The sequence below is a fragment of the Cannabis sativa genome, chromosome X (assembly GCF_029168945.1).
Source record: "Cannabis sativa cultivar Pink pepper isolate KNU-18-1 chromosome X, ASM2916894v1, whole genome shotgun sequence".
Classification (NCBI taxonomy): Eukaryota; Viridiplantae; Streptophyta; class Magnoliopsida; order Rosales; family Cannabaceae; genus Cannabis; species Cannabis sativa.
The window spans coordinates 12,309,634-12,336,222 of NC_083610.1; the positions used below are offsets into that span (position 1 = coordinate 12,309,634).

Below are 26,589 nucleotides of genomic sequence, written 5' to 3' on the forward strand. Positions count from 1 at the left end.
TAAAATATATTCTGATCTCCTAGCGTCCAATCTACGCGTCACTTTGAATAAAAAGTGAAAGAAATAGAATAAATGAAATAGGATGTTTTTTTTTTTTCTGTAATGGGATATTGTTGGTTAGTTAATATTAAATTAAAATGCAATCTAATCATTTGCTGCAAATACAAATTGACAAAACTAAACTAGATAATTAAAATACATCTGTTACAAACTAGAAGAAAAAAAATGTGCACTTCCATAATTCATATGTTATAAAATGAGAGAGAGATTATGCATCAATAAATCGAATGTCAAAAGTATGAGGATGAATCTGCCACACATTCAAGGCTGCATATTCCTCCAAGCATTCTTTCAGCTGGGCTTCACTGTAACCCTGCTCAGAACAAAACCAAACCAAAACCAAAATTATTACCTTGGGAGAGAGAGAGAGAGAGAGAGAGAGAGAGAATGAACAGAATCTAAGATCAAATTTGGTTGTCTATTTTCATTGGGTTTTCTACCATTTTGATGGAATAGTTATCATATTCAATTCCTGTTCATATTATATTCAAAGTAAAACCAAGTATGGAATGAAACTAACCTTTCTAGAAATCCAATTGAGTGCATGAGCATAGCTAACATCCATTTTGTGACTCCTGGCAGCTTCATCTCGAAGAATTGAATAGATATCAGAGATAGCATCAAGACCAGACTTCTGGCGATCTTCTGAGTATAAAGAGAATTTCGACATCTGCATTAACCTAAGTGCCTCGTCCACATCACTTTGAGCCACTGTTTCAGAGAATCGGAGTCTAGCTAGTGCCTGTAAAGGTTTTATAGCTTTCAGCAAACTTATTCTATTGTAATGATTTTTTATTTTTGAATGGTCAATGCACCTTGTGGATAACAATGAAACAAATACAAAATTTATAAGTTTATTGTACTTTGCTCCACCATTTCAATTTTATAACTCCAACCTCAATTATCCTATGACAAACTATATTTAAAATAAACATTGCCGTGGCAATTGAGAAGTAGACTTCGAAAAAAAAAAATGTAAAATAAGACTTACAGCTGATATACGGAGGATGCTGAGCAGTGTTCTCACAGTTGTGTAAGAATTTGGGGTATCTGATTTAGCTTCTTCTTGCCTAATAGCAGTGTAGGCACTAGCAATGTACTCCTCAAGCTCCTTTGGAACAGAAGGAGACAATCTTCTTGCAGAAGAAATATATGCACTGAAACACAAAATAAAATAAAATATTACAAAAACAAGCCCACAAATATGCTCATGTGCAAAGATCGCAGAACTTAAACGAAAATCAACACAAAAATTTATGACAAAAGGCATGGTCTCAAGTGAGTGGTAAATAAGCAAATTAAAAAATATTGCTTATGTAACATTTACCGAAGCACAGATGAGTCAAGTGGAGTGAAACCAAGGGATGGAGATTCTCTGTTCTGGTGGACATAAACAACATGCCTAGCCAACTCAAGATCACCATCCATATCAGCTCTATCAAGAATCAACCACAGCAGATCAAATCTTGACAAAAGGGCTGGGGGAAGATTGATATTTTCGGCAGGACTCCTCCGCAGGTCATATCTTCCCCTGAAAGAGCAGAGGGTCAAGAGTGTAAGCTTACAATGCTATATTGGAAACTTGGTATAACAAAGTCATGAGTCATCTATGACAGAAAAGAACCCACAAGGTTAAGATTAAAAAAGTAGAAAAGCGACGGAGTGGAGATGGCTAGAAAAGATGAGCAGGAACAAAATGATAAATATACCATGCTGGATTGGCAGCAGCAAGAACAGCAGTTCTTGCATTTAGGGATGTAGTAATCCCAGCCTTGGCAATGCTGACAGTTTGTTGCTCCATAACTTCATGAATAGCTGTACGATCTGATTCATCCATCTTATCAAACTCGTCAATAGCACAGATACCCATATCAGCTAGCACCTGTATTCAGTCATTTTACTATGATGATTAACTTCCAAGCTAAAAAATGGAAAGAAAAACTCCTCAAGAAGCAGCTAAACTAAACAGTTACTTGAGATACTGTCACAAAGTTAAGCTTCTTAATTAACTCCAGTTCCTTTGTTCAAAAAAAAAAATTAACTCCAGTTCTTGACTTCAATTCAGAATGAGAAAAAAAAATCGTCCTACTCTGTTTATGCAGCAACAACTTAAATCTGAAAAGTCATGCATAGGTGGACTCAAACAAAAACAATGCCTTCATAAGTGTGCATGACTCACCAATGCTCCTCCTTCAAGAACCATTTCATTCGTAACTGAATCTTTCATAACAGCAGCCGTTAAACCAACTCCACTGCTTCCTTTTCCAGTTGTATACACTCCCCTCGGAGCTACATTAATTATATGCTTAAGAAGCTGACTCTTTGCAACTCCAGGATCACCCATCAAACAGATATGTAAGTCTCCTCTAATCTGCAAGGGAAAAAAAGGAGCTTTTTATTTTTGACACAAATATATACAATTTTAACCTCAACAAAATATGTGTTTTATAGATCCCACATAAGAGAAGTACTTATTAACATGATTAAAAGTCACCCATCAAACAGAAGCAATAACAACCAATTAAGTTGATGTTACTAGATTCATGCAGATAAGATGAGAGGCAGAACTCAGCATAGAACCAAGTTATATTCAATACCATGATAATCCAATGTGTTTACCTTCATCCCATCTTTCAGCTTCCTGTGAGGAGCACCCACAAGGAGAAGAAGCAAAGCCTTCTTAATATCTTCATGTCCAAAAATTTCAGGTGCTAAGGATCGGGCCAGCTTGTTATATATATCACCATCCTCAGCTAAACGTGCAATTTGCTCTTCTTCATCACCTCTAAGGTCATACCTGTAATTGAACATACCTTAGTAAACAGCAGATCTTTACACCTAACAAGTACACAGAATCATTCCAGAAGTTGATTGATTTTACCAAAATCTTTCTCAGAAGAAGCACAGGTTTCTAGAGTAAGATAGAAAGAGAGGAAAGCAACATATATAGGTGACCTTTTAAGGTAATTGCTAACTTCATAAAATTCTGAAGGATAAAGCACTTTAGTCTCAAACAGAAAGTTAGAATAAATGAGTGTAAGGGAAGACACTTCAAAGTGCTTACTCTTCATATTTTTTCTTGAAATGTGTAATCGACATGGCTTCCAGGTAGGTATCTGCAACTAGACCAGCTCGCATTGCTCTAAAACCAGTGTAAGGAATGGGGAGAAATATTCCAGATAATTCAACAACATCACCTGGAGTCACCTGATAACGGAAATATATATGTGAATATTAAGGTGATCAATAAAGTAGCAGCAGATACAAGTTAAGCACGACCAACACTATCTGCAGCTAAGCAATTTTAGTTCTTCCAAAAACACAAAAATTAAAATAATATCAGCACAATTATTAGTGCCATAATGTTCACTATATCAAAGATACCAAAAAATAATAAGTTAAAGAAAGAATAACAAACCTTTCTTGTAAGTTCTCCTCTAAGGTGGACAGTCATAGTTCTAGGAATATGACCTTTTGGAACGTGTTCAGCCAGTTCTTGAATTTTGGCCTGAAATTTAATCATCTCAAAATGGTAACTCATGGAAAAAGAAAAGGAGCTTTGAAAAATTAATAACAAAATTTTAACCAAATCATGATGTAGATTTGTCATTGGCAAAATTTATAGTTTGGTCATTACACACCTCTTGAAATTTCAAAAACTTAGATGCTCTGAGTTGAAGGATAAGATTCCCTTTTGTTCGATTAATTTCACAACGCTTGGACGGGCATTGAAATATGGGCATAAAAATTCGGGCAGTGACCTCCTGTTAGACCCACAAAAAGGAAAAAAAGAAAATGAGAGAAGTGCTAGAAAAAAGTTAAACAAAAAGAAGAATCCTTCATGTTTCGCTCAAGTAACTTTACTGAAGTGGTTGAAACTTGAAAGACAAGAATAAAAACAAAATTAAAATCCCAAAAGTTACTCGAAGTTTCAACTTTAACCAACTGCCAAAAATACCACAAAATTATGCAAATGGAAGGATAGAGCCAACGGGCCATTACTCTAGTACATTATGAAACTAGACAAAGATGGTATTCAGTGTCGCGTAAAAGGATTAAGCAAGTTTACCTGGTAAATTTCAAAACCGCATTCTTCACATGTATATACAGCAACCTGCACCAACGGCTTAACATCTGAACAACGGATCACAATGCCAGATATCTTCACTAGCTGACCAATGTACGATGCCTTGACCTCCCTAATGGTGAAGGGCTTCACTTTGGAAGATGCTTTTATGTAAACTTCACTGTAAAAAAAAAGAATTAAAAACCAATTAGTCAAGGAAGTAGGCACCAAAACGCAAAACAAAGTCTTGCTCTGAACTCACTAATAGCGCTTGATTTCGGGAGGCATCTTCTGATGGGGATCTGAACCGTCAACATTCTCCGGTCCATCATCAGACCTTTGTGTCATCAATATGTCGTGATCATCATCTGGAAAACCCTCCGTCGGCTCGGGCATAAGCTCATCAATTGCTTCCGCAAAAATTCCAACGTACCGCCTAGTATTTTCGGTAACCCTTCTGAGGAATTCCTCATCCAAGTCCTTATACTAAAGAAGAAGAAAAATCAAAATATATTCATAACAGAAAACTAGGGTTTTCAAACCAAAACCACAGCACATGCTAAACTTACATTAAACAAGTCCTCCAGATCAATCTCAACAGCTCGAACTTTGCGATTCGCGACCTCTTGCTATTAAAACAAACAAACAAACAAAGCTCAAAGTCTGCTACCGAAAGTGCTAAGTAGCTTCATTTCAAATATTCGGAGTTTGATAAAAACATAGAAACTCACAAGGATGTTCATGTATTTGGCCTCGCCATTGTCATCTGCAAAATTTGAAAGGAACTCTTTCGCGAGTGCTGAGAGGCGAAAACACACACACAAAACGTAATCAGAATAGTTGTTCGAAAGAGAAACCTGAAAACGGAGAAAGTAATGAAAGGATTGCTTACTTTTATCTGCATCGAAATCGAGGTCCTTCATCATGGCTACACGGAGAAGAGAAAGAGTGAAAGAGAGAAAAGTATGGAGCCTGAGAAGAAAGAAAGGAGAATGGAAATGGAAGAGATGAGAATGGGACTTGGCGGCAAATGAGTATAAGAGAGTGGTGTTTTGGCGGGAAAGAGAGGGTTCTGATCCACTGCGATGCAATTATTAAGATGAACGGCCAGGATCTCTTCATTGATTAAATTCTTTTCTTTTCTTTCTAAGAAGTTAAAATATAATTTATCAAAAAAGAAAAGAGTTAAGATATAATAATAAAAAAAATGTGGCTGCTGGGATTCGAGCCCAGGTCTCCACGGCCACAACGTGGAATTCTTACCACTAAACTACAGCCACTTCTGTGTGGTAAGATAGAACTCAAACATTTTTATTCTTTGATAAATCTACACAATTTAGTTCACAACCGATGTGTTTTTTTTTTTTTTGGATTATAAGTTCACATATGATCATTACAAAAAAGAAAAAGTTCACATATGATTCATGTTTATTTTGGTATCTTTCTTTTCATTTTTTTTTTCCGTTTGAGATAAATATCTATCTTTTCTTCATCAATACAAAATTACTATTATTATGTATGTAAAATCTCATTTCTTTTTAAGGAATGACATAGAGGCAGTGACGGACCCAGAAATTTTACTCTGTGGGGGTTTATTTATTATTAAAAAATATTTATACATATATTATAATTACTCTTACTAAATTTATTTAATTTCGTGGAGCTTTTTTATTATTTTAGTCTATAATTATCAAATTAAAAATAATTAAATTTAATTTTTAAAAGACAATATTTTTATTAGTGGGGGCTATCTGGGTCCGTCCCTGCATAGAGGCTCAAACACATGTTTAGTCTCTAGATATTAAAAATTAAGGTAAGTTTTTTCAGGAATAATTAATGGAGTTTACTTTTATATCACATAAATAAATAAATAACATAAAAAGATATAGAATTAAAAAATAATCAATGTTTAAAATATGAGAAATTAAAAATATACAATAAATAAATTTGATAAAACTTTTAATAATAAATTTCAACGGAAAAGTTATTGGTACCAAAAAAATTATTGTCGCCAGAAAATTTACTGAAAAAGCTGTTAGAAAAGTCACTGTCGTTGGAGAAGTCATTGAAAAAGTCAGCAGAAGTAAATGTCTCAAATATAAATAAAAATAGAATCGGTTCTATTACATAATAAATAAAAACAAATAACACAGAATAACTTAAACTGGTTATAAATTAAAATAGAACCAATCCTATAACATTATGAATAAAAACAAGTAACACGCAATAATTTAAACCGATTATATTTAAAAATAGAACTAATTTTTATAACATAATGAATAAAAACAAATAACACATAATAACACAAAGCAGTTATTAAAATAGAATCGGTTATAATTAAAGAGAAAATTAGTTCCTAAAATATTGGAACCTAAATTGAAAAAAAAAAAAAAAACACACAAATTCCACAACAAATACCTCATGACACATAATGCCTCATGAAACTGGTTATAATTTTATTTTATTTTTTTTTTAAAAAAAAAGGGAAAGAATCAATTTTGAAAAATATTGAGGTATAAATATGATATAAAATTTCACATTCATAATCCTTGACTAACTCTAACCACCATTTGCCTTATATTCAAATCTCTATTGTTGGTTCTACATAGTTCTTATTTTAGCGTGATTCATCCCTAGTAGATGTTCATTCATTAGCAATTTAACGCCGTAAAATCTCGAAAAATAAGTATTATTATAAGTCTTTTATTCTTAGTAACGTCCACTCTAATAGTGGCTACTAAGAGTAGGGCTTACAAAGTATGAAATAATGGTGGAAGCTCATAAGATAGAATGACCTTGACTCTCGCCTAAACATGACAATGCTGGATTCTTATCTCGATCGAATAAAAGGTTGCTAGAATGGTATCCATTTTAAATGAGTTGACTACTCTATTCAATTAATGATATCTTTGACTCTTGCCTAAACTGGATATTGTATCAGTTTATTGGAAACCTTAGAAATTATATAAGATATGTTTGTTTTGTATTTTCACATGTCTTTATTACATGCTAAATGTATGATAATTTCTGAATATGTATGAATTTATATTGAATCTTATTATTTTCTATTAATAATGTTGTAATATAAATTTCGAATCTTCATTGTTGGTCTAACTTAGTTTGTTATTTTTAATGGGACAAATCTCAAAGGATTGTCATTTGTAAGACAAACATAATAGTGTTAGATCTCGACAGATAAGTATTTGTAAATGCAACATCTAGTTGTACATCCAAAGATGACAACTTAGACTAGTGTTTACAATATGAAACAATGAAGAAATTTATAAAATAAGAATAACTTTGGCTCTCGCTTAAACAGAACATCATTGGATTCTTATTTTAATCGAAATTATCCTTTATTTTTTCTCTTAGCTTTTTCATTAAGAAATTGCTTAGAAAGTATATCATTGGATAAATGGTTTATAAATCATCTTTTGATGATGTCACTCTATTTTTTCCTATGAAATTGAATGACGCAAATGACTATATTCCATACATTCTATCCCGAATTGATATAAATCCTCAATCTAAGAGAATCTCCTACTTGTATATGTTTACTAAGGGAAATTTAGACTTAGAGTTAGATTAGTAGTGGTTGTTCAAGAAAGAATAATAACTCATTGTATATTTGGTATAAATTTATGTCTTTGACTTTAAATTTTAGATTCCAAATTGAAATTTTAAATTTCAGTTTCCATAATGCATTGAACATTTATTGTAACTTTCACAAGTTTATATCCATTTTCTGTCAATGGATCCAAACTGTATGTTAATGTATAGATTAAATTTTTTATTCTGTGACCAAGATCCACTTGGACTATTCTAAGAACTCTTTGCTGTAACTAGACCTGAGTCATCAAAAGACAACAAGTGCATATTATATATCTATGGCATTTGTATCTTGTTCATAGTAGTTTTGACAAGATCATTCTCTGCAAAGAGAAAACATGCCTATATCCACTTGAAAGTAGGATCATTTGTATTTGACATATGTATGTACATTCAAGGGTGGATATGAGTTATCGTTAAATTATTTAGACGATCACTCTAGATTTTACCTTATGCAAAGAAATTTGAAATATTTGAGAAATTTCATGAATTTCTAGCAATCGTGAAAGACCATAAAGGTAAGTGGTTAAAGATCTTACGAATTGATAGAGGTGGAGAAATATTTGGTGGATATGTAGTTCAAAGATCATTAAGTTAAACTTTGAATTGTATCCAAATTTACCTCCCCAGAAATTCAGTTTGCATATTGATGATAGTATAATAGTCTATGATAATTTACTAGCAGTTGCCTAAGTCCTTCTAGGGAAATACCCTCGTAATAAGAAAATTTCAGAATGATGGAATGGTTGTGTACTTAGTGTAAACTATTACTAGATTCAGGGATAACCTAAATCATGAATTTAAGAAAAGCTATAACTGTTAACTAAGGTTTGTAAGTTTGATAGCTATTCTAAAGTGATTAGTGGTGTACCATCCTATGGTCATTAAGAATATGACTAAATTTGAAAAACAAAGTAGAGGATATATTTTTTTATTCCAAAGTGTTCTATCATCTTATTCTATATAAGATGGTCCTACTGTTGGGTTTTGTGCCCTAAATAAAACTCATTTCAATATAATCAGATTTACTTATTAATAAAGATCAGAAATAACATTTTATGTTGCATGGTTCACATGATTTATTTCATGATTATATATGTAATGTATGAATTCTATTTAAGTCCAGAACATATGAATTTGTTAAAGATTATAGTGTTGTCAGCACAGTGTAATATAATCTTAATTATATGTTCGAAAGTTTATTCCCTGATTTGTCAATTCACTGGATTTAGACTGGCATGATAATCAGCGATAGGTATTCTTACACCTTGGAAAAAGTGTTATGTCCTTTCCAGGACATTGACAAAGTTTACCAGTATCGGATGTATGGAATATACATCGGAAGGGACCGATATTGAACTTTGATTAGATATATTAAAATTTACCGTAATATCTATTCAATTCAATATCACATGTTGATCCTAGATCAAATGATCTTAATCCTGATATGGTTAGGTTCGATCTCAAGAGTACTATACATGTTCTTTGATTTGTTAGTTAAGCCTACTTTTGGGTCAGAGTGATACGTACATTTTGAGAACATGATAGTATAATTGAGTGGGAGCTCTACCATAAATATGGAATCTATAACTTCTATAGGAATTTAAAAGTGAAACGATGATATCCTTCGAGCTTGGCTAAACAGAGATAAATGGTGGAGATCTCATTTCACTTTGCTGAAATATCATTTATACGGAGCTAAGTGTTTTAAGGATAAAATACATTGAAAGTGTAACGGTAACTTAGTGCCTTTTCAATGTAGATCATCTATTAGATGGTCATTGATCACATTAGGATTATAACAATGGATAACTAATGATGTGTCTATATCATGGAACATATAGAGCGTTCTATATGACTGAGAGTGCAATTCCAAGTTCTAAGAGTGCATTCAATAAGGAATTAATAAGTTAGGGAATTTACTTGGTAAATTCGGTTCAACTTATTGGAAGCTCGGTTATATAGACCCATGGTCCCCATAGTAGTTGAGACCATACTGCTTGTAAGACTCAGTTATTGATTTTAATTAATCAATTATAATTCTAAAAGTTAGACTATGTCTACTTTATGAATTTTCACTAAGCAAGGGTAAAACAGTAAATAGAGAGTTTAAAGGGTATATTTATTAATTGGGAAACTTTGATTAGTTTTTATTAATAAATAAAATAAATGACAATATATTATTTAATAATTAATTATAGTTATTAAATAATTAGATTTTACATTTATGTGGTTGAATGAGAAAATTGGCAATTTTGGAGAATGGAAAATTAGGAATGATAAAATAGGAAAGTTGCAAAAGTGAGAGGCTTGTTTCCTTATTCCATGGCTGGCCACTTTGCATCATATTTCTCATTTTATTTTTCATTTTTAAATGCCAAGTGATTCAACCTTATCCCTATGTGGTGTTCAATAAATAGAAGGTAAAGGCTTCAGGTTTGACACACACATTACTGTATTATTTTCTTTCACTCAAACACTCTGAAGCCGCCACTTCCCCTCTCTTTCTTTTCTGTTTTTCGAAATTCCTTTGCGTGATAGAGTAGTGCCCACACACATCAAGTGGTACCTCAATCATAGTATGTAAGACTATGGAAAATCAACATTAAAGAAGGAGAAAAAGAGACCCAGATTCAGATCTTCATAATGCTCTGCTACATAAAGGAATCAAGGGCTAGAGATCTAAATGGAAGGAGTCATTATATTCCGCTGCACCCAATGTAAGGTTTTCTTAAACTCTTATGTGTTTATTTTCATTGTTTTAGAATTCATATTAGGATGTTAATCAAACATACTTGGTAGTAAATCTAGATCCTGGTAAAATATTTCCAACACCTACTGCCTCTGTTGTCTTGATACAACTGATGAGGACAATACCATTAGTGTTCTTAGACAAAAGTCACGGTACCTTATCATAGTGGGAGGGTTTCAAGGAACTCACCATGTTATGACTTGGGAGACACTTGTGATAAAAATCCATTGTTAGTTTAAACAAGTAATGGATAGTCAGAATAAGGAACTAAGAAGAAAAGCCAAGAGAACTATGGTTGAAACCATTCATATGGAGTAACCAAAGGTTTTCTATTACAAGGACAAGAAAGGAAATTTTTGAAAATAAGTATATTCAATGGACTTAACAAAACTTCTTGATCCTAGTATTATAGGTTTGAGATTATCTAAATCTGTGGCTTGTGGTATACCTGGTAATTTACTTACTTTAGTGCAAGCAACTTACTTTAGTAAGATGCTGGAGTATTTTTCTTATGGCTAATTCTACAGGAAGTCTTTTGACTCTTCGACGTAGATTTTTTTTATCTAGAGAAAAGTTTTAACTATTTCAGAAAAGATAAAAGTCATGAAAGGAATTTCTTAAGGATCAACAGTGAGAGGTCTCAGGTATACTTTGCAATGCATTAGTCTAGAAAAATGTTGTTGATTAGGAGTAATGAGTATATATCATATTAACATAAGAAAGGAACATTGGAAGACGATCAAGTGAATCTTAAGGTCAACAAGAGGAACTATATGTTAGTTGATAAGGGTGGTATTTTAATACTCTTAGACTACACAAAATTAGGTTTCTAGACTTGCGTTGATGCTAGAAAGTCTACTGATGAAATGGTGATTACTCTGGGGGTGAAGCAGTGATTTTTAGTAAGTATAAAAACTGATCTGGAATCTCTAATCTACCAGTGAGACTGAATGTTAAAGTTGCAGGAAAGATACTTATTCAGCCTATGGAAAGTTCTATACAGTTTTTGGCATTGTACCAATAATGAATTAACTACTAGTGTTACTTCCTGACTAACACAAAAGTAGTTTCCAAAAGTAAATAATCCAGTATCCCTAGAGGAGTAGACATATAGAGAAGAATTTCACAATATCAAGGATTTTGTGATTAAGGATATGAAATGGTGGAGAAAGTTTGTATTGAATACAACCCGTCAAATCCTATTACAGAGAAAATACTACATACTACACTTGATCTAGATATCAAGGTGTTGAGATTAATTGAAATTCACTTCTAGTTTTATATTAGTGCAAGTGGGAGTTTGTTGGATTTTCTGCCTTAAATAAAACCCATTTTAATATAATCAGATTTACTAATTAATAAAAGATCAGAAATCATTTTATGATGCATGGTTCACATGATTTATTTCATGATTATATATTTAATGTATAAATTCTATTAAGTTTAGAACATATATATTTATTCATGATTATAGTGTCGTCATCACAGTGGAATATCATCATGATTACGTGTTTAAAAGTTTAAGTCCCATAATTTGTCAGTACATTGAATTTAGACTGACATGATAATCAGCGATAATGTATACTTACACCATGAATAAGTGTTATGTCATTTTCAGGCCATTGGTAAAGTATACTAGTATTGGATGTATAGAGTATACATTGGATCGGACCGATATTGATCTTGGATAAGATATCATAAACTTACCGTTATATTTTTCTAAGTCAATATCACTGGTTGATCTTAGATCTATAGATCTTAATTATGATATGGTTAGGTTCAATCTTAATTGTATTGTTTATGTTCTTCAATTTTTTCGTTAAGGTCGACCAATTAGATCTTCTCGTGACATACAGATTAAGGACATGGTAGTTCGATTGAGTGGGAGCGCTAATCATAGATATGGAATTTACAACTTCTATAAGTTTTTAGAAGTGAAATGATGATTTCCTTCGAGCTTGGCCCAATAGAGATAAATGATTGGGATCTCATTTCAGTAATTACATTAGTTTACTGAAATATCAATTTATAGGTAGCTAAGTATTTTAAGGATAAAATACATTGAAGGGTAGAACGATAAATTTGTCCCTATTCGATGTAGGTCATCTATAGAGGATCTTTGACTATTAGGATTGTAATAATGGATAATCATAACGTATCTATATCTTGGTATATATAAAGCATTCTATATAATTGAGTACAATTCCGAATCTATAGTAGCGCAAGGAGGAATTAATAAGTTAGGAAATTTACTTGGTAAATTATAGATCTACTTATTGGAAGCTCGGTTATATATGCTCATGGTTCACCCACTAGTTTAGATAATACTGCTTGCAGACTCAGTTAATTAGTTTTAATAATCAATTAGAATTCTAAAATTAGACTATGTCTTATTTATGAATTTTCACTAAGCAATGGCTTAATTGTGAAGAAAAGAGGTTTTAGGGTCTATTTATTAATTAAGAGACTTTGTATGGTCTAATTAATAATTAATATAAATAGAAATTTTATTTGATAATTAATTATAATTATTAAATAAATAGTTTTGACGTTTACAAGATTGAAATTAGAAAATATGGTATTATTGAAAGAATAATAAGTGGTTGAAATAAAGTGGCAAAATTGTAACTAGTAAAAGGCCCTTTAGTGGCCGACCACTATGTGCAATTTTTACCTAATATTTTATTCTTTTTTAATCCATATAATTCAATCCTAAGCCCTAGTTGAAATACTATAAAAGGAACACGATGCTCTCATTCTCATCCAACACCTTCAACCTACCAAATCTAGTTTCTAACTTTGCCTAACAACTAGTAGATGAGAGACACCTTCTATAGAATTTCGAACCTCCCTCATTGTTCTTCATAATCAACCCATAGTGATAGAGTGTCATGCCCACACATAGCAAGTCAAGTACTCAATCACTGCGGAGGACGGTGGTAACCAACCCGAAGGAGAGAAAGAGATCCAAGCTTAGATCTTGTTATTACTCTGCGACAGAAAGGAACAAAGGTTACAGATCGAGCGGAAGGAGTCATAATATTCTACTGCAATCAATGTAAGGCTTTCTAAACTCTTATGTGTTTAATTTTATCGTATTAGAGATATTCATATTTAGGATGTTAATGAAACATACTTGTTAGTAAATCTAGATTCTATTAAAATATTCCCAACACTACCTTCCCTTATGCCTTTTCAACACTTAGAGAATATTTACTAAGTGTTTAAGTCATGGGATGTGGAAAGGTCATGCTTTTTGTCTTCTTTAGTCCTACTTTCCCTTATACATTTTCAACACTTATATTTACTAATTGTTTAGGCCATGAGGCTAGGGAAAGCCATAGCGAGTCGAGGCTTGACATTTATCCTTGGGAGTTATATAGTTTTGACTAGATGAGACGAGGAAGAGAGAAAGAAGTGGGTTGAGGTTTAGGCGAGATCTTGTCTCGCATTTAGTGAAGTGGCGAGGTGATGGTGAGGAGAAGTGAAATGAAGAGGTGACCTCTTGGGTGTGTGGCGGCCACTTTAGGTGAGATATGACACTCTTGGGCAAGATGGGACACCCTTGGATGAGGTGGTGACTCTTTGGGCGAGATGGTGACATTTTAGGATTTTCCTGTCATGTATTCTATCTGTATTTTGAGCATAACTTGCTCAATATTGCCCTAATTCGGACAATTCAAGATGTTTTGGAACTAAGAACAAGATTTACAACTTTTATGTTTATTACCAAATCTATTTTTTTTTTTAAATGTAACAACGTCTACGTTCACCAACAAGTTCTGTATCATAACATGATCTCTCCAACCGTACTAGTTTCCACTAATATCTATTATAAACACTTCAAATGATTCCAAATACGTGATTGGCCTTCCAAAACCCCCGTCAAGTGGTGTCTTCCTGGTTTGGAACCACTCCGCTTGGGATAACTTCGATAGTACACCTTGTGAAATTTCAAAGTTACATGTTTATAATTTCCTACTTATAATATTAGTAACAAGTTGTAAAGTTTTACAGGAAAACGTTGAATATCTCTACTTTTTAAGTCAAAAAAATGTTAAAAAGAACGAGTTAAATACACATATTTTTGCAAAATGTTGATATTAAAGTTTTAAAAAGGCTAATTAGGATTTTTGCCTCCTGAACTTTGACATGTACCAAATCATGCCCCCTGAACTTTTAAAATCATTAAAAATGCCCCCTGAACTATTGAGATTGTTGGATTTAAGGACTTTTTTCTAATTTTAGTAAAAAAGTCTAACATAGATAAAAGTTCAGGGAGCATAATTTAGTGCATGTCAAAGTTCGAAGGGCATGATTTGATAGGTATCAAAGTTTGGGAAACATGGTTTAGTACATAAACAATCATTGAAATAGTAAAATTGAATAAAATTAGACAAAAGTCCTTAAATCCAACAATCTCAATAGTTCAGGGGGCATTTTCAATAACCTTAAAAGTTCATGGAGCATAATTTAGTACATGTCAAAATACTTCGCCTTTTAAAAATAATGTTTTCCTAAATAATGGAAGTCATTCTAATCCAAAATCGATATTAATCTCACTAGTCTACTCTTGTTGGCTAAACTGATCCCCCAATTTTGGTGCATCACAGTGTTTTGTCGGTAGGTATAAAGTAATAAAATATATTTTGGTGGAACAGTAATAGCTATTTTAATAATAAAAGAATATTATTAAAAGATCAACTTTAATGTTTGATATACATAAAGATGAGATAAATTTATAAAAAAAAAAAAAATTAAAAATAGAGAATATACTTTTTTTTTAGTGTTATGGAGTGTAAGAATTACACTACTATAAACTTTGTTTTGGGAAGGGTTGGGAAATTAGAAGCAATTCAACGCTGCACTGGCAACATCACTTTCATATAGCCTGATTATTTAATAGATCAATGTAATCAAATCAACTTCTTCACATAAATCAGTTAAAATTCTGGGCACTGTTTTACAAGCTATAAGTCCACAAGTATAGCAGACATTTGTAACCACAACAAATCATTCGACCAATAGAGCTCGAAATAGAGTAAAATCTGATGAGATTAAGAAACTCCACAAAATTATGGTCATCAGTCTACAGATGAAAGACTCCTAGCTGAGAGCTCACACTGCTGATGCCTCAAATTAGAAAAATCTCATTGTCACATAGTGGAGTGGACTAATGATTTCTTTCAAACAGCATCAAAACTGAACAAAAGGGAAGCCAGTATCTCAGAAACAAAATAATACCAATCACAGAAAACAAGAGAAAAATAAAAACAAAACAATGCCTCACCTTCACATTTTATTGAGAGGTTGGATTCTGCTCTCTAGTTTTTGCCAGTTTTGCTTGTATGAGTTTGTCCAAGATGGGGGGTTCTAAGGGTATTGGGTCAAGACAACGTTCTGCCGCAGCCACAATTACCTGCTCAATGTGACAACTTAGTAATAGTATTCTAGTTGCAGATTTCCTGTGCAGTATTTCTCAAGTAGGAGTATTTTTCTATTTTACCTCATCGAGTAAAAAGTCGATGGCAGCTTCATCTTCAACGATTTCCTTTGAAGGATTCCTTAGGAACTGAATATCCAATTGAATTTGCTGGAATCCACTTCGATTGAAGGTTTGCAGGCGTACAAATTCTTGCAGACTCTTGAGGCCCAGTTTTACAATCATTGATACAACTGACTCCTGCAATTTGAAGGCAATTTTAGGCTTCCCAAACCATTTCACAAAATTGTTGATTACATAGATATGGACAGAACAAAATTACCTGATTGAATTCAACTTTTGTGAAAATTTCAACTTTTTGTTTGAATAGTTTTGCGAGATGCGTCTCAAGAAGCTGACTCCTAGCCCTTTGGGTATTTGACCGGCTTAATTTTTCCTCTCGCAATGGATTGCTCCGAGATGAGTTTGTGCTTCCATTGCTGTCAGTCCGACGATGCTTACGAAGTCCTTCAGGTAAAATCTGCTTTACTTCATTTCTTATAGCTTCCAACTAGCGTGGTAACAAAGAGGAGAACACATAAACTGTCGTGCAAAACATGCTATACAACACTTGAAAATGGAAATGTAAAGATCAGCCATGCTTGACTACTAGTCTAAAAAGGAAAGTGAAGATCTACTAACCTCGTGGAGAAATAAATCAACAAACATATGAACTTCTCTGGGCTCCTTGTGCTGTTAAAGATGCAAAGATAATAGAAAAATCAGAGTTAAATTACTGCATGCTGGTTACTTTCTTTCAAGTCCATAGGCAAAATGCCTCAAGAGTAACCTAACCTTGATCCAATTTGGTGTATTAAATCTCTTCTTCAAGAGTACTGATACCCTCTGAGTTCTCATCTTTATATACTGAAAAGATATTAGCATTAAGTCAAATGACCATTTAAACTCCGACTTTTTGAACAAATTAAGACTACATTCAAAATGCTCAAAGAAACATCAACTACTTTTCTAAAAGCAACATGCAGGCCAATAACAATAGAAGAGATCCTACTAAGCCACCTATTGATTGGAATAATCTCAAAAGGCTGAATATATCAAAGCATATAACTCATACAAGGTGCAAAAACTTTTCACCAGTTGAACGAAACATTCTGCAAATTTCTCCTGGAACAAAGGCAGGTCCATATTCGGAGCCTCTAATACCACCTCCAGAAAAGGAAGCAGCTATTTCCTGAAAATTAGATCAAACACCACCACAGGAACCAGAAGAATGAGATAAAATTAACTAAAAATTGATATTTTCTAAAACTGAACATAGAATTCTTGGCCATATCTCCTTGCCTCAGTGATTCTTGGAATGGCAGTTTGTTCAATGAACAGAGAAAGCTGAGCCAGCACTAGTACAAGACCAGCCAAGACTTGATCGTGATTAGATGAATTGTTTCTCCCTGAAAGCAAGAGGAAGCGATCATCAAGTTTCCTAAAGAAATCTTGAAATCCTTCCTGTACCCAATCAACAATCCAGTCCTTCAGTTTAACTAGTAGCTCTAACTCGTCATCTAGAAGTTGGCGGAAGTCCTGAAATAATTGGGTGTGAAATACAGGTAAGCTAGAAAGTGCAGAATTATTAAATACACAGCACAGCATGCACGTACACTTAGCGTAAAAATATCTAAACAATCCTATTAGATACACACATGAGAACAGAAAACAAAAGAAAAGAAAACATACTTACAGAAGAAATCTATTTTACAAGTTGGAAACAAAAAATATAATATGTACACTAATTGGTCACTTATTTACACCCATGATCCAGAATGCTAAAAGAATCCAACATACTTATATAGATCAACTATTGCATCCAAGGTATTTTATAAATTACCAGTAAGACATCCATACTGCCTTGAAGCACTTTTTTCTTGCTGGCCTCCAAAGCAACTTGCAATGAATCCTTTTCTAATCCATCTTTTTGGTCAATACGGGATTTAGTGAGGGTATCTGCCATATTGTACAGATTAAAGTTAGACTTGATGCCCGTTCAAATAAATTAAACTTAGAACCTTAAGTCTCCAGATAAGATGCAGCAACAGAATATTTCAGCACACATTGATTTATTTTTACTCTTCTTTACTTAATACTTGATTGTTAAGAATGAATATTCAACAATTAAATCCTTTCTATCTAAATCAGGTGATTGTCTACATATCCAACATAATAAAGTAGTCTTATTCCATTATGAACTATGAAGCCACTAAAACTATTCTATCCTTGATTATCAAGATTGAAAGTTCGACAAAAGATAATTCCTGCTATCTATATCAGGTGATTGTGTAAAACTTCCAACTTTATAAAGTTATACCATAATAAGAAGCTGCTAGAAATCCTTCTGTTCTTTCCCTTCCACTTATAATTTGCACAATTCATGTTCTTTTCAAATATTTGGGTTTTAAGTAACAATATAGACACAAAAAGCAAATGAAGACTGACAAGGCAGAAATTCTTAATAAAAGATATCAAGGATCGAACAAAAACTGAAAACAAATGGGTTTTAAATACATTGGATTTAACTATAGAAGGAACTTTTTAATATCCTGACCTGAGATATCATGTAGAAGATGAGAAAATGTATTTGCAATGTACTCTTTAACAACCACCCGAGCAGTCTGCAAATATGTATATGGTTAGTCTGAAACTTTCAACCTGTCCTAAAAGTAATAGATTAGTTTCTATTTTACCAAGAAGATTTTCAGCAGCCAAGAAAATACATCTGAAGTTAGCTTTAAACAAAGGGTAAATAAGACATAATGAGAGAAATTCAGAATAAAACCTCCAGACAGTAATCCCCCATAACAGCCTCGTGAATCACATCATCCATCAAAAGAACATCTGTCCATATAATTCCTGCAGATGGCATTTTATTAAGCATGATGATCACTTTTAGGTTGCAAATGATGGGCAACCAACAAAGAAGAAAACTTCCGAACAGCAGAAAACTTGGGAAGAGCTAGGAAGAAATTATCAGACATGATGAATAAACCTAGCAATTAATAATTTGTTATTTGGGAAAGTAAAGATGCCCTCTAGAAGTCTCAAAGAGGACAATAAGCAAGCCAAAGTCCCTAAAATTACCTCAAAGAAAAATACAAGTATGCGGTCTAGTGTAGAAAAACTACAACATTCCATGATGAGGATTATAATACTAGTTCCCAGTACACAAATCCAATAGGAATTCGCTTAAGCATATTTTACAAAGTAAATAGACTAATGAAGAGTTCATCAATTGGTTGAATTATTATCCTAAAATTATAAAGGGGGACGAAAAGAAGGGACAGAGGTTTTCAAATATTCATAGTACTTACGAAGAACACGTAACAGATCTGCTGAACCAATCCGATTCCTCACATATTGCTCAGTGGTTTGAAGATGCCTAAAATATAACAAACACAAATTACATTGCATCAGGAAAATGCTTCAAATCTTTTAAAAAATATCTCATAATAAATTGATTTCTTACTTGGTAACCAAGTGTTTTGCAAGTTTAGTAAGCTGGTCATCTGAATCAGGAAATATTACTCTATATGCACGGATAGCCTCTGCAAACTCACGAACAGAAGCCTACAGAGAAGTTTAGATGTCAGTCACACAACTACACAAAACAGCTGCTAGGGGAGACAAGTAAAGATTCAAAAATATAAACTAATAAAGTGCATAAGCATAAATCAGTTGCATGCCAGATGCTAGTCGGAGAAAGAGCCTCAGTTTTGAAGGGTAAATTAGCTTCCCGGTCCTAGATAAAACTAGCTAACAAATACAGTTGCCAAATTAAGTTTTAACATTGGACTACACTTATGCAGGCCAAGAAATAAAAATTCCATGGAAGGATGTTGAAATATAAAATAAATAAAATCAAATAGAAAGGTGGCTTTATTCACTATCTTCTTTGTATAACCTAATCACTCTAAGACCATCTTCATTGGAAGAGGTAAGAATTGTGCTATATTTGGCAAAAAAAAAATAACTTAATAAAATATTTGAATCAATTTTTAATATTGTACTCCAATGGATAATTGTAAAACTTGATGCAAAATTTAATATTAGTTAATGCTTTTGTCAAAAATATATAAATAAAAAAAATTATCCTTAATTTTATTATAAGTACCCCAAGTTTTGTTTTTATAACTGGCGTAAACCCAATTTTTTTTTTTATCGAGGTAAATACACAATATTTGTAAAATTGTAATTTTTATTTAGTTTCGTTAATAGAGATTTCGTTTTGTTTTATTAAAAGAAGATTTGGACATAACACATACTACATCTTTCCGTCCAAACTTAGTGATTTAGAATCTGAGCCTGACATGTGTGTTGTTTAAGACATTAACTGAGTATCTGTACTGACAAAACTTGAGGAAAATTACACTTTTACTAACATTGTGAACTTATGCCGCTAAAAAAATCATTGGGTTTATGCCACTAACAAACTCAAAATTTTAGATACTATGTCACTATTTATCCTTTTATTAATGTAAAAGGTTTATAATATAATACTATACTTAAATATAATAATAAAAAAATCAAAAGGACATAAATGTAAACAAAAAAAGTAGTGCATAGATCATCTCCAACAGATGGTGTATATATTGAGTTAAATTTGGCTCAAAATATGAGAAAATTAGCTCTCCAAAGGTGTGCTAAATTTGATCCATGCTAAAAGTTGTGCTAAATTTGGCACAAGATATAGCATGTGCCAAATTTAGCACACAATAAATGCAACTTTTTCAATTACAGTTTTGTCATTGATCATTAATAAGCTTTAATAATTTTTTTTTAATTACAATATTGACATTAGTTATTTTTTAAATATTTAATTAATTGATGATCATCAATGATATTTTACTTTTTGTCATGATTTGCAACATAAAATGCTATTGTGCATTGGAGCACAATAGCAAATGTTGTAGCAAATATAGCATTTGCTTATTTTTTTTTGTGACAAATTAAACACAATATTTACATCTTACATTGTAGATGGTCTTATATTTGTCGCAAATTTTACAATAGTGTTCCAATGCATTAGGGGTAAAATTAACCTTTTTTGATAGAAATGTGTAAAAAAATCAATAAAAACATTAAATTTTTATTGATAACTCTACTAAATATATAAATAAAATGTAAAAAGTTATTAATTATATTAATACGTGAAAAAGAATAAATAAAAAAGTGATTCATTGTAGTGTAAAATTTGGCTCATGCTATATTTTGTACTAAATTTGGACCACTTTATACACTACTATTAGAGTTCACTTTTATGAAGATGGGCTAAAATATGCATATGCACCACACTTTTAGCACTCCATTGGAGGTGCTCTTATAGTAATGCAATTTAATAAAGCTATGGCAAACAGTGATCATTGTTTTCCTCCGCCACAAGTGAGGCTTAGGTTATGCCAAGGTCCGTATCACAAATGATAGCTTCCAAATTAATTGGTAGTAAACGTAGAACAAAGCTATGGCAAACAGTGATCTTAGCAACAATTTGGGCTGGCCGGAAAGAAATGCCAGAATTTTTGAAGGGGCTGCTAAACCAGAAGCAGATTGTGTGGGAGAAAGTCAAGTTTTGGACTGCTACTTGGGTCTTTAGAACCAAACATTTTGAGGACCTGTCTTTCTAGATTTATGTAGAGAATGGAAAACAATTTTGTAAAGGCAGTATGTGGCTTCGATTAGTTTTTTTAGTCCTTTTCTTGGGCAGTATTGGAGAGTGAAATTTGTCTTAGGACTTTTTGCTTTGCTTTGAATTGTAACCATAGTTTTCCTCCGCTACAAGTAAGGCTTTTTAATATATAGCGGGGAAGGTCCTGTCTAAGACAAGAGGATCTTTTCTCTTTATTAAAAAAAATGCAATTTAACACATTATTTTCTATGTGCCAAATTTAAATCAATTTTGGCGCACTATTGGAATATTTTTTTGCTAGGTGAGCTATATTTAGCTTTACATAACTTATTTGCATCTCTATTGAAAATGCTCTAATATGAAGGTCAAAAAACAATAGTTGAACAGAATTTATCAAATGCAATTCTAGTGAAGTGAAAAATGGAAGTCCTAAATATAGTACATGACAAATATTTATAGGGAAGCTATATTTACACCCCATAAACTTATATATATACCCCGCAAACTAAAAACACCATATTCCATAATTTAAAAGATGTCTATACTCTATAGTAGGTCTTTAGTTTTACCTCATTTTACAAAAAATAAAAATAGAATAAAATTGTGTATCTCATATTAATTTATTTATGTGTTTATTTTTTTGAAAGGTAAGTGAGAATTTCATTGAAATGGCGATAAAGCCTAATAGAATAAATAACTAAATAAAAAATCATAAAATGTTTAATAGAATATCAAATATAAGTTTATAAAAAAATAATTAAATATACAATAAGCTTAAAATATTATATGATTTTCTTTTCGATAAGAAAAATTTACTGTTGTGTTGTTATAATATATATTCAAAAGATTATAAATACTCAATTTAAAGGGGAAAAGTTTTATAATTTTAATTAAAATAGGATTGGGTGCACTCAGTAAGCTTAAAATTTTATAAATAGAATTAAAGATTTAAAGAGTATATTTTTGGCCATTTTACTTCATAAACATGTAATAAGAAAACATTTTGAAATGGGGTACTTTTATAATATTTTGTGGCATAAATATAACTGTTTATATTTATTTTATATCCTAACAGAAATTTTATAGTGTTTACTTGAAGGCTCTTCAAAGACCTTAAATAACCATCTTTTAGACATAATTTTGATTAAAAGTTATCCAGAGGAGAAATAAGGCTGTATACTTAAGTAGTACTTCAAACTAACAAGGAACTAGTAATAATAAATCTACCAGATGGCAACACAAGCAGCTAATTTTTCTGCATTTGCATCCAATTTTAAACTTAAACAACCAGAGGTAAGAATTATTACTACTCACTTCATGTGCCGTAATAGGAGGTGTCGTGGACATATTTCTTTGTTCAGAAGGATCACTGGAATCCACTGAAGCACAAGATATGTCTTCCATATTCAGTTGAAGGTCCTCAAGGGATTGTTCTAACTTCTCAAGTAACTTTGCCTGTAGGCTGTCCACCTGCCAAAATGTGGGTTTTCTGTCATCAAATGCACAGTTATATATCAGAAATGATACTCAATAGATATTACTTCTTCTTCCAATTTCAGACTTTTTATGTAATCAAACCACAAAAGAGAAAGATATCTGATATGATAAAAATAAAAAACTACAAAAAGTAAACTATAAGACATTTGAGTAATAATTATAAGAGGATATAATTATTTTATATTTCCTTATTCCAGTTACGTATAATTTTATGCCAAATTGAAGTGAGCAGGCAACAAATTATTGAAGAAAAATGAAGGGCTTAGCGCTTCACTCTAATAGTGAATAAAAATTATTTAAAGTGAAATGCAGTACAAACCGGGAAATCCAGCTGCTTAAGAAGCACTGCAGCTTCAGCTCTTGCTTGTATGGATTCAGAATCTGAGAATAGCTTCCCCTGAAAAAGGAAATCAGCACATCATAAGGCAGAATTTTAGGCTCCCACTCCTCTGGCATACACGCACATGCACCAAACCAAAATAAAGAAGACAGCAAAGCATTTGGAACTAAAAATGCACCCTTTGGAGAAGTCAAAATATCCTATAGAGTGGTGGATTTTATGGTTGGAAAGGAAATAAAAGATTTTTCAAGACGAGGAAAGTGAGGTCGAGAGGCTGTGGGATAATATAAGGCCAAAAGTTGCTCTAAGGCTGCATAATGATAAGAATTTAAAAATGTTCCTTTCCTGCTGCGAGATTTTTTTTCTTTAAAAAAACTTCTCTGTTCTTGATCAGGGAAAGTTTTACTATTTTTATTTCCTTTCTTTTGTTCAGGCTTTGGTGTACAGCTTTTGAACACTCTTTCTCATCGTACTTGCTACTCGAATACAAGTAGAAAGAGTAAAATTTGAGTTAAATTTTGTCCAAAATAAATAACTAAAGTTTTTCCGAGATTTGGCTAGACATGGTAAAAGATAGAATTATATATACCTGCAGGTTCTTTGTAATTACAGCTATTGCTTCTTCAGATGCTCGCTTACAATCCTGGAAAGATGAGTCTCCGTACACCTAAAAGAGAAAGTACAAAGACAAATTTCATTTTGAAGTACTACAGTAGCCACTTCAAAAGCAAACTTACAAGAAAATTGCATTCAAAGTACATAAAAGTGATTGAATCAACACTGGAAAGGGCAAGGTCATCAATCAAACAAAAAGAACCTTAAAAATTGGCATCGCTCCAGTATAGAATCTGACTGCATCAGCATATGCCTCTGATTTGATACACTTTCCAAGTCTAGCAGGTAAATCGTATATAAACTGCTCTTAACACAGACAACAAATCTCTGTAACTCATACAATGTCAAACAGAATATTGGCATATAAAATACAATTCTCAGAATCACAAAATAAAGGGCTCTGTAGTAAATTTAGCAATGTAGCTTGAAATTTTGAAGTAAGTATCAATGAATTGCTCAGTAGAAAATGACATTGCATGAAACATCAGGATTTTCTTGTATCCAAAATATGCATCACCTAATTTTTTAAAGATAAAGACAATTCCTTAAAAAAAAAACTTTGAGAAAGAGGGTTTTGTTATACTCAATTCCTAGCCTGATAATCAAGAAGTCAATCCACTAGGCCAGGATACAATGCAAAGGCGATCTAAGGGACAAGTTTGAATTTCTATTTGGGTGAAATGAATAAAAAAATGTCAAATTATTCATGACTATAAATTAGAGCTTAAGTAAGGTTTGAATTTAATATTCAAATACCTGGACTTTACGGAGAAGATTACGTGTTCGATGAAGTTTTTCTATGTGCTCTCTCTTCTCAAACAGAGAAGTGTTAACACCATCACTCCTAGATTGCACAGACATTATCTGAAATGATTTTGGAGACCAACATTGTTATGCCCTCATTTTCTTAATCTTCCCCTCATATAACGAAAGAAAAAGTAGAAATCAAACTACAAGATATCACTTCACATGCCTTATGAAGGAGCTGTTCCATATTTACTTCCATGCCCACGATATTACTTTTCATCCTGTTGGAATTATGGAAAGAACATGGTTTTAATGAAAATAGACATGAAAGTTTCTCTGACACTAGTCATTCCATCGTGCACATTTCTAAGTAGCCAACTCAAAAAAAAAAAGTTATATTTCACAATGAAACAAGTCATATATAGATTTCAAAAGATTACCTTTTGATTGTATCTGTAGCACTAATAAACTTGTTATAGTTTTCATAAACTAGCATTTGCAAGTCAGTATCAAGATTCTTTATCTCAGCTGCCATTTCAACATGCCTTTGAAGAAGGCCTTCCAAATTCGATTTTTGTACCTGCACAATTGAAAAACTTGACTCCAAATTCTAAATTCAAAAACACAAATGCAAACCTTTTCGTTACAAATACTCCAAATTCTATAGTTTCAGTTCAGATACTATTTTATTTCTTGATTCAGCTCTAACCCTAGCATCAACTGATCAATGGTTACAAATAGATTACTTAACATAAGTGAGGTTGCAAATAGAGAAGAAGGGAGTACCAGGAGATTCATGTACTGATCGGGATCGAATGAACTGGTGTTAATGGCGTCGAGAGAGGCTTGCTTGGATGGAGACGAGGGGAGTGAAGGATCTGGAGCGTAGAAGCTAGAAAGCAGATCCCTCATTCTCTTGGCCTTATCATCGAGGGGAACATCGGCGACCTCCATTGATGCACTAGTTCAATCTCCGATCTCGGACTTTGGAAGACCAGAGCAGAGTGTACCGGAACTTTTTACAGAGAAAGAGAAGATGGTTGGTTGGGACGTTTGGATTAACGGCGAGACCGTTGATCTCTCTTCCTAGTGTTTTAATTTATTTTTTTATTTTTGGAACAAATCTCTTCTTGAGAATTATTTATGTTTTTTTTTTTTTTTTGGATACTTTGTGATTGAAAATTTGTGCTTGTTTTATATAAATTGATCCAATAACAATTCACACGTTAAATATTGGATATCTCATTGTGAACGGATCAGATTAGATGCTATTTTTAAATATACAATTAAATCGGATCGAATATTTGATGAGGTACTTAAAAATTCAATATACACAACATCCAATCGAACTAATTAATATTTTTATTTAGTTTGAATGTGTAATTAAGTTTTATGTTGTTATAAATCAGAATTAAACCAATAAATATACATGAAATACATTTAACGGATAGAACCGATCAAATTCAACATCTATTGGATTGATTAGATGATTGAAATTAATTGGATCAAATTGGATTATAAAATCTAACATCCAATATATAATTAGATCGGATCCAGATGGGCACTAAAAATATTGGATGTGGTCTAATGAACACCTTTACTTGTACGTGAAAAATTATTTAATTGTTTTTTTTTTAAAGTAATGACCAATAATTTTGAAAGTTCGTGCATGTCGTGCTGGTCCAACTCATATTTATTTTTGATCTTCAAAAAATAAGGCATATCGTGTCATGCTAATATTTATAAAAGGTAGGTCGGTACGACTCGTAGGTTCGGTATTTTCGTGTTG

At 32.4% G+C, this 26,589-nt stretch overlaps 2 protein-coding genes and 1 non-coding gene across 3 annotated transcripts; all 3 read right to left on the reverse strand.

The window, feature by feature from the left end:
- Positions 1 to 168: 168 nt before the first annotated feature.
- On the reverse strand, positions 169 to 5,174 carry LOC115705574 (DNA replication licensing factor MCM7). Its single transcript, XM_030632983.2, has 15 exons — positions 5,019 to 5,174; positions 4,858 to 4,925; positions 4,696 to 4,755; positions 4,389 to 4,612; positions 4,130 to 4,307; positions 3,702 to 3,824; positions 3,479 to 3,568; positions 3,125 to 3,267; positions 2,680 to 2,857; positions 2,240 to 2,431; positions 1,770 to 1,942; positions 1,388 to 1,591; positions 1,052 to 1,217; positions 581 to 802; positions 169 to 373 (listed from the first exon to the last, which is right to left on the reverse strand). Exons 1-15 carry the CDS (start codon positions 5,050 to 5,052, stop codon positions 269 to 271), a joined length of 2,160 nt encoding a protein of 719 aa, XP_030488843.1. The 5' UTR covers positions 5,053 to 5,174; the 3' UTR covers positions 169 to 268.
- Positions 5,175 to 5,334: 160 nt separating this feature from the next.
- On the reverse strand, positions 5,335 to 5,406 carry TRNAH-GUG (transfer RNA histidin (anticodon GUG)). Its single transcript has one exon. It is a non-coding gene; the product is annotated as a tRNA-His (tRNA).
- A 9,926-nt stretch (positions 5,407 to 15,332) lies between these two features.
- Positions 15,333 to 26,024, reverse strand: LOC133032697 (vacuolar protein sorting-associated protein 51 homolog). The gene is made up of 21 exons (XM_061106850.1): positions 25,587 to 26,024; positions 25,241 to 25,380; positions 25,027 to 25,081; positions 24,810 to 24,917; positions 24,256 to 24,354; positions 24,028 to 24,105; positions 23,418 to 23,495; positions 22,916 to 23,071; positions 19,445 to 19,545; positions 19,290 to 19,357; positions 18,758 to 18,831; positions 18,527 to 18,593; positions 17,813 to 17,928; positions 17,272 to 17,508; positions 17,045 to 17,161; positions 16,765 to 16,836; positions 16,612 to 16,662; positions 16,253 to 16,480; positions 15,994 to 16,170; positions 15,778 to 15,906; positions 15,333 to 15,689 (listed from the first exon to the last, which is right to left on the reverse strand). The coding sequence occupies exons 1-20, from the start codon at positions 25,752 to 25,754 to the stop codon at positions 15,787 to 15,789; spliced, it is 2,310 nt and encodes a 769-aa protein (XP_060962833.1). The 5' UTR covers positions 25,755 to 26,024; the 3' UTR covers positions 15,333 to 15,689; positions 15,778 to 15,786.
- Positions 26,025 to 26,589: the final 565 nt, after the last annotated feature.

What these genes read in the sequence shown, in the direction of transcription:
- LOC115705574 (XM_030632983.2), bottom strand. Translation starts at nt 5,052, where the DNA reads ATGATGAAGGACCTCGATTTCGATGCAGATAAAA. An exon ending in GCGGTTTTGAAATTTACCAG is followed by an intron (nt 3,825 to 4,129) that starts GTAAACTTGCTT and finishes TGGGTCTAACAG; the next exon opens with GAGGTCACTGCCCGAATTTT. An exon ending in TCAATTGGATTTCTAGAAAG is followed by an intron (nt 374 to 580) that starts GTTAGTTTCATT and finishes TGTTCTGAGCAG; the next exon opens with GGTTACAGTGAAGCCCAGCT.
- LOC133032697 (XM_061106850.1), bottom strand. Translation starts at nt 25,754, where the DNA reads ATGGAGGTCGCCGATGTTCCCCTCGATGATAAGGCCAAGAGAATGAGG. An exon ending in CCATTCCAAGAATCACTGAG is followed by an intron (nt 17,162 to 17,271) that starts GCAAGGAGATAT and finishes TCTAATTTTCAG; the next exon opens with GAAATAGCTGCTTCCTTTTC. An exon ending in ATACACCAAATTGGATCAAG is followed by an intron (nt 16,663 to 16,764) that starts GTTAGGTTACTC and finishes CATCTTTAACAG; the next exon opens with CACAAGGAGCCCAGAGAAGT.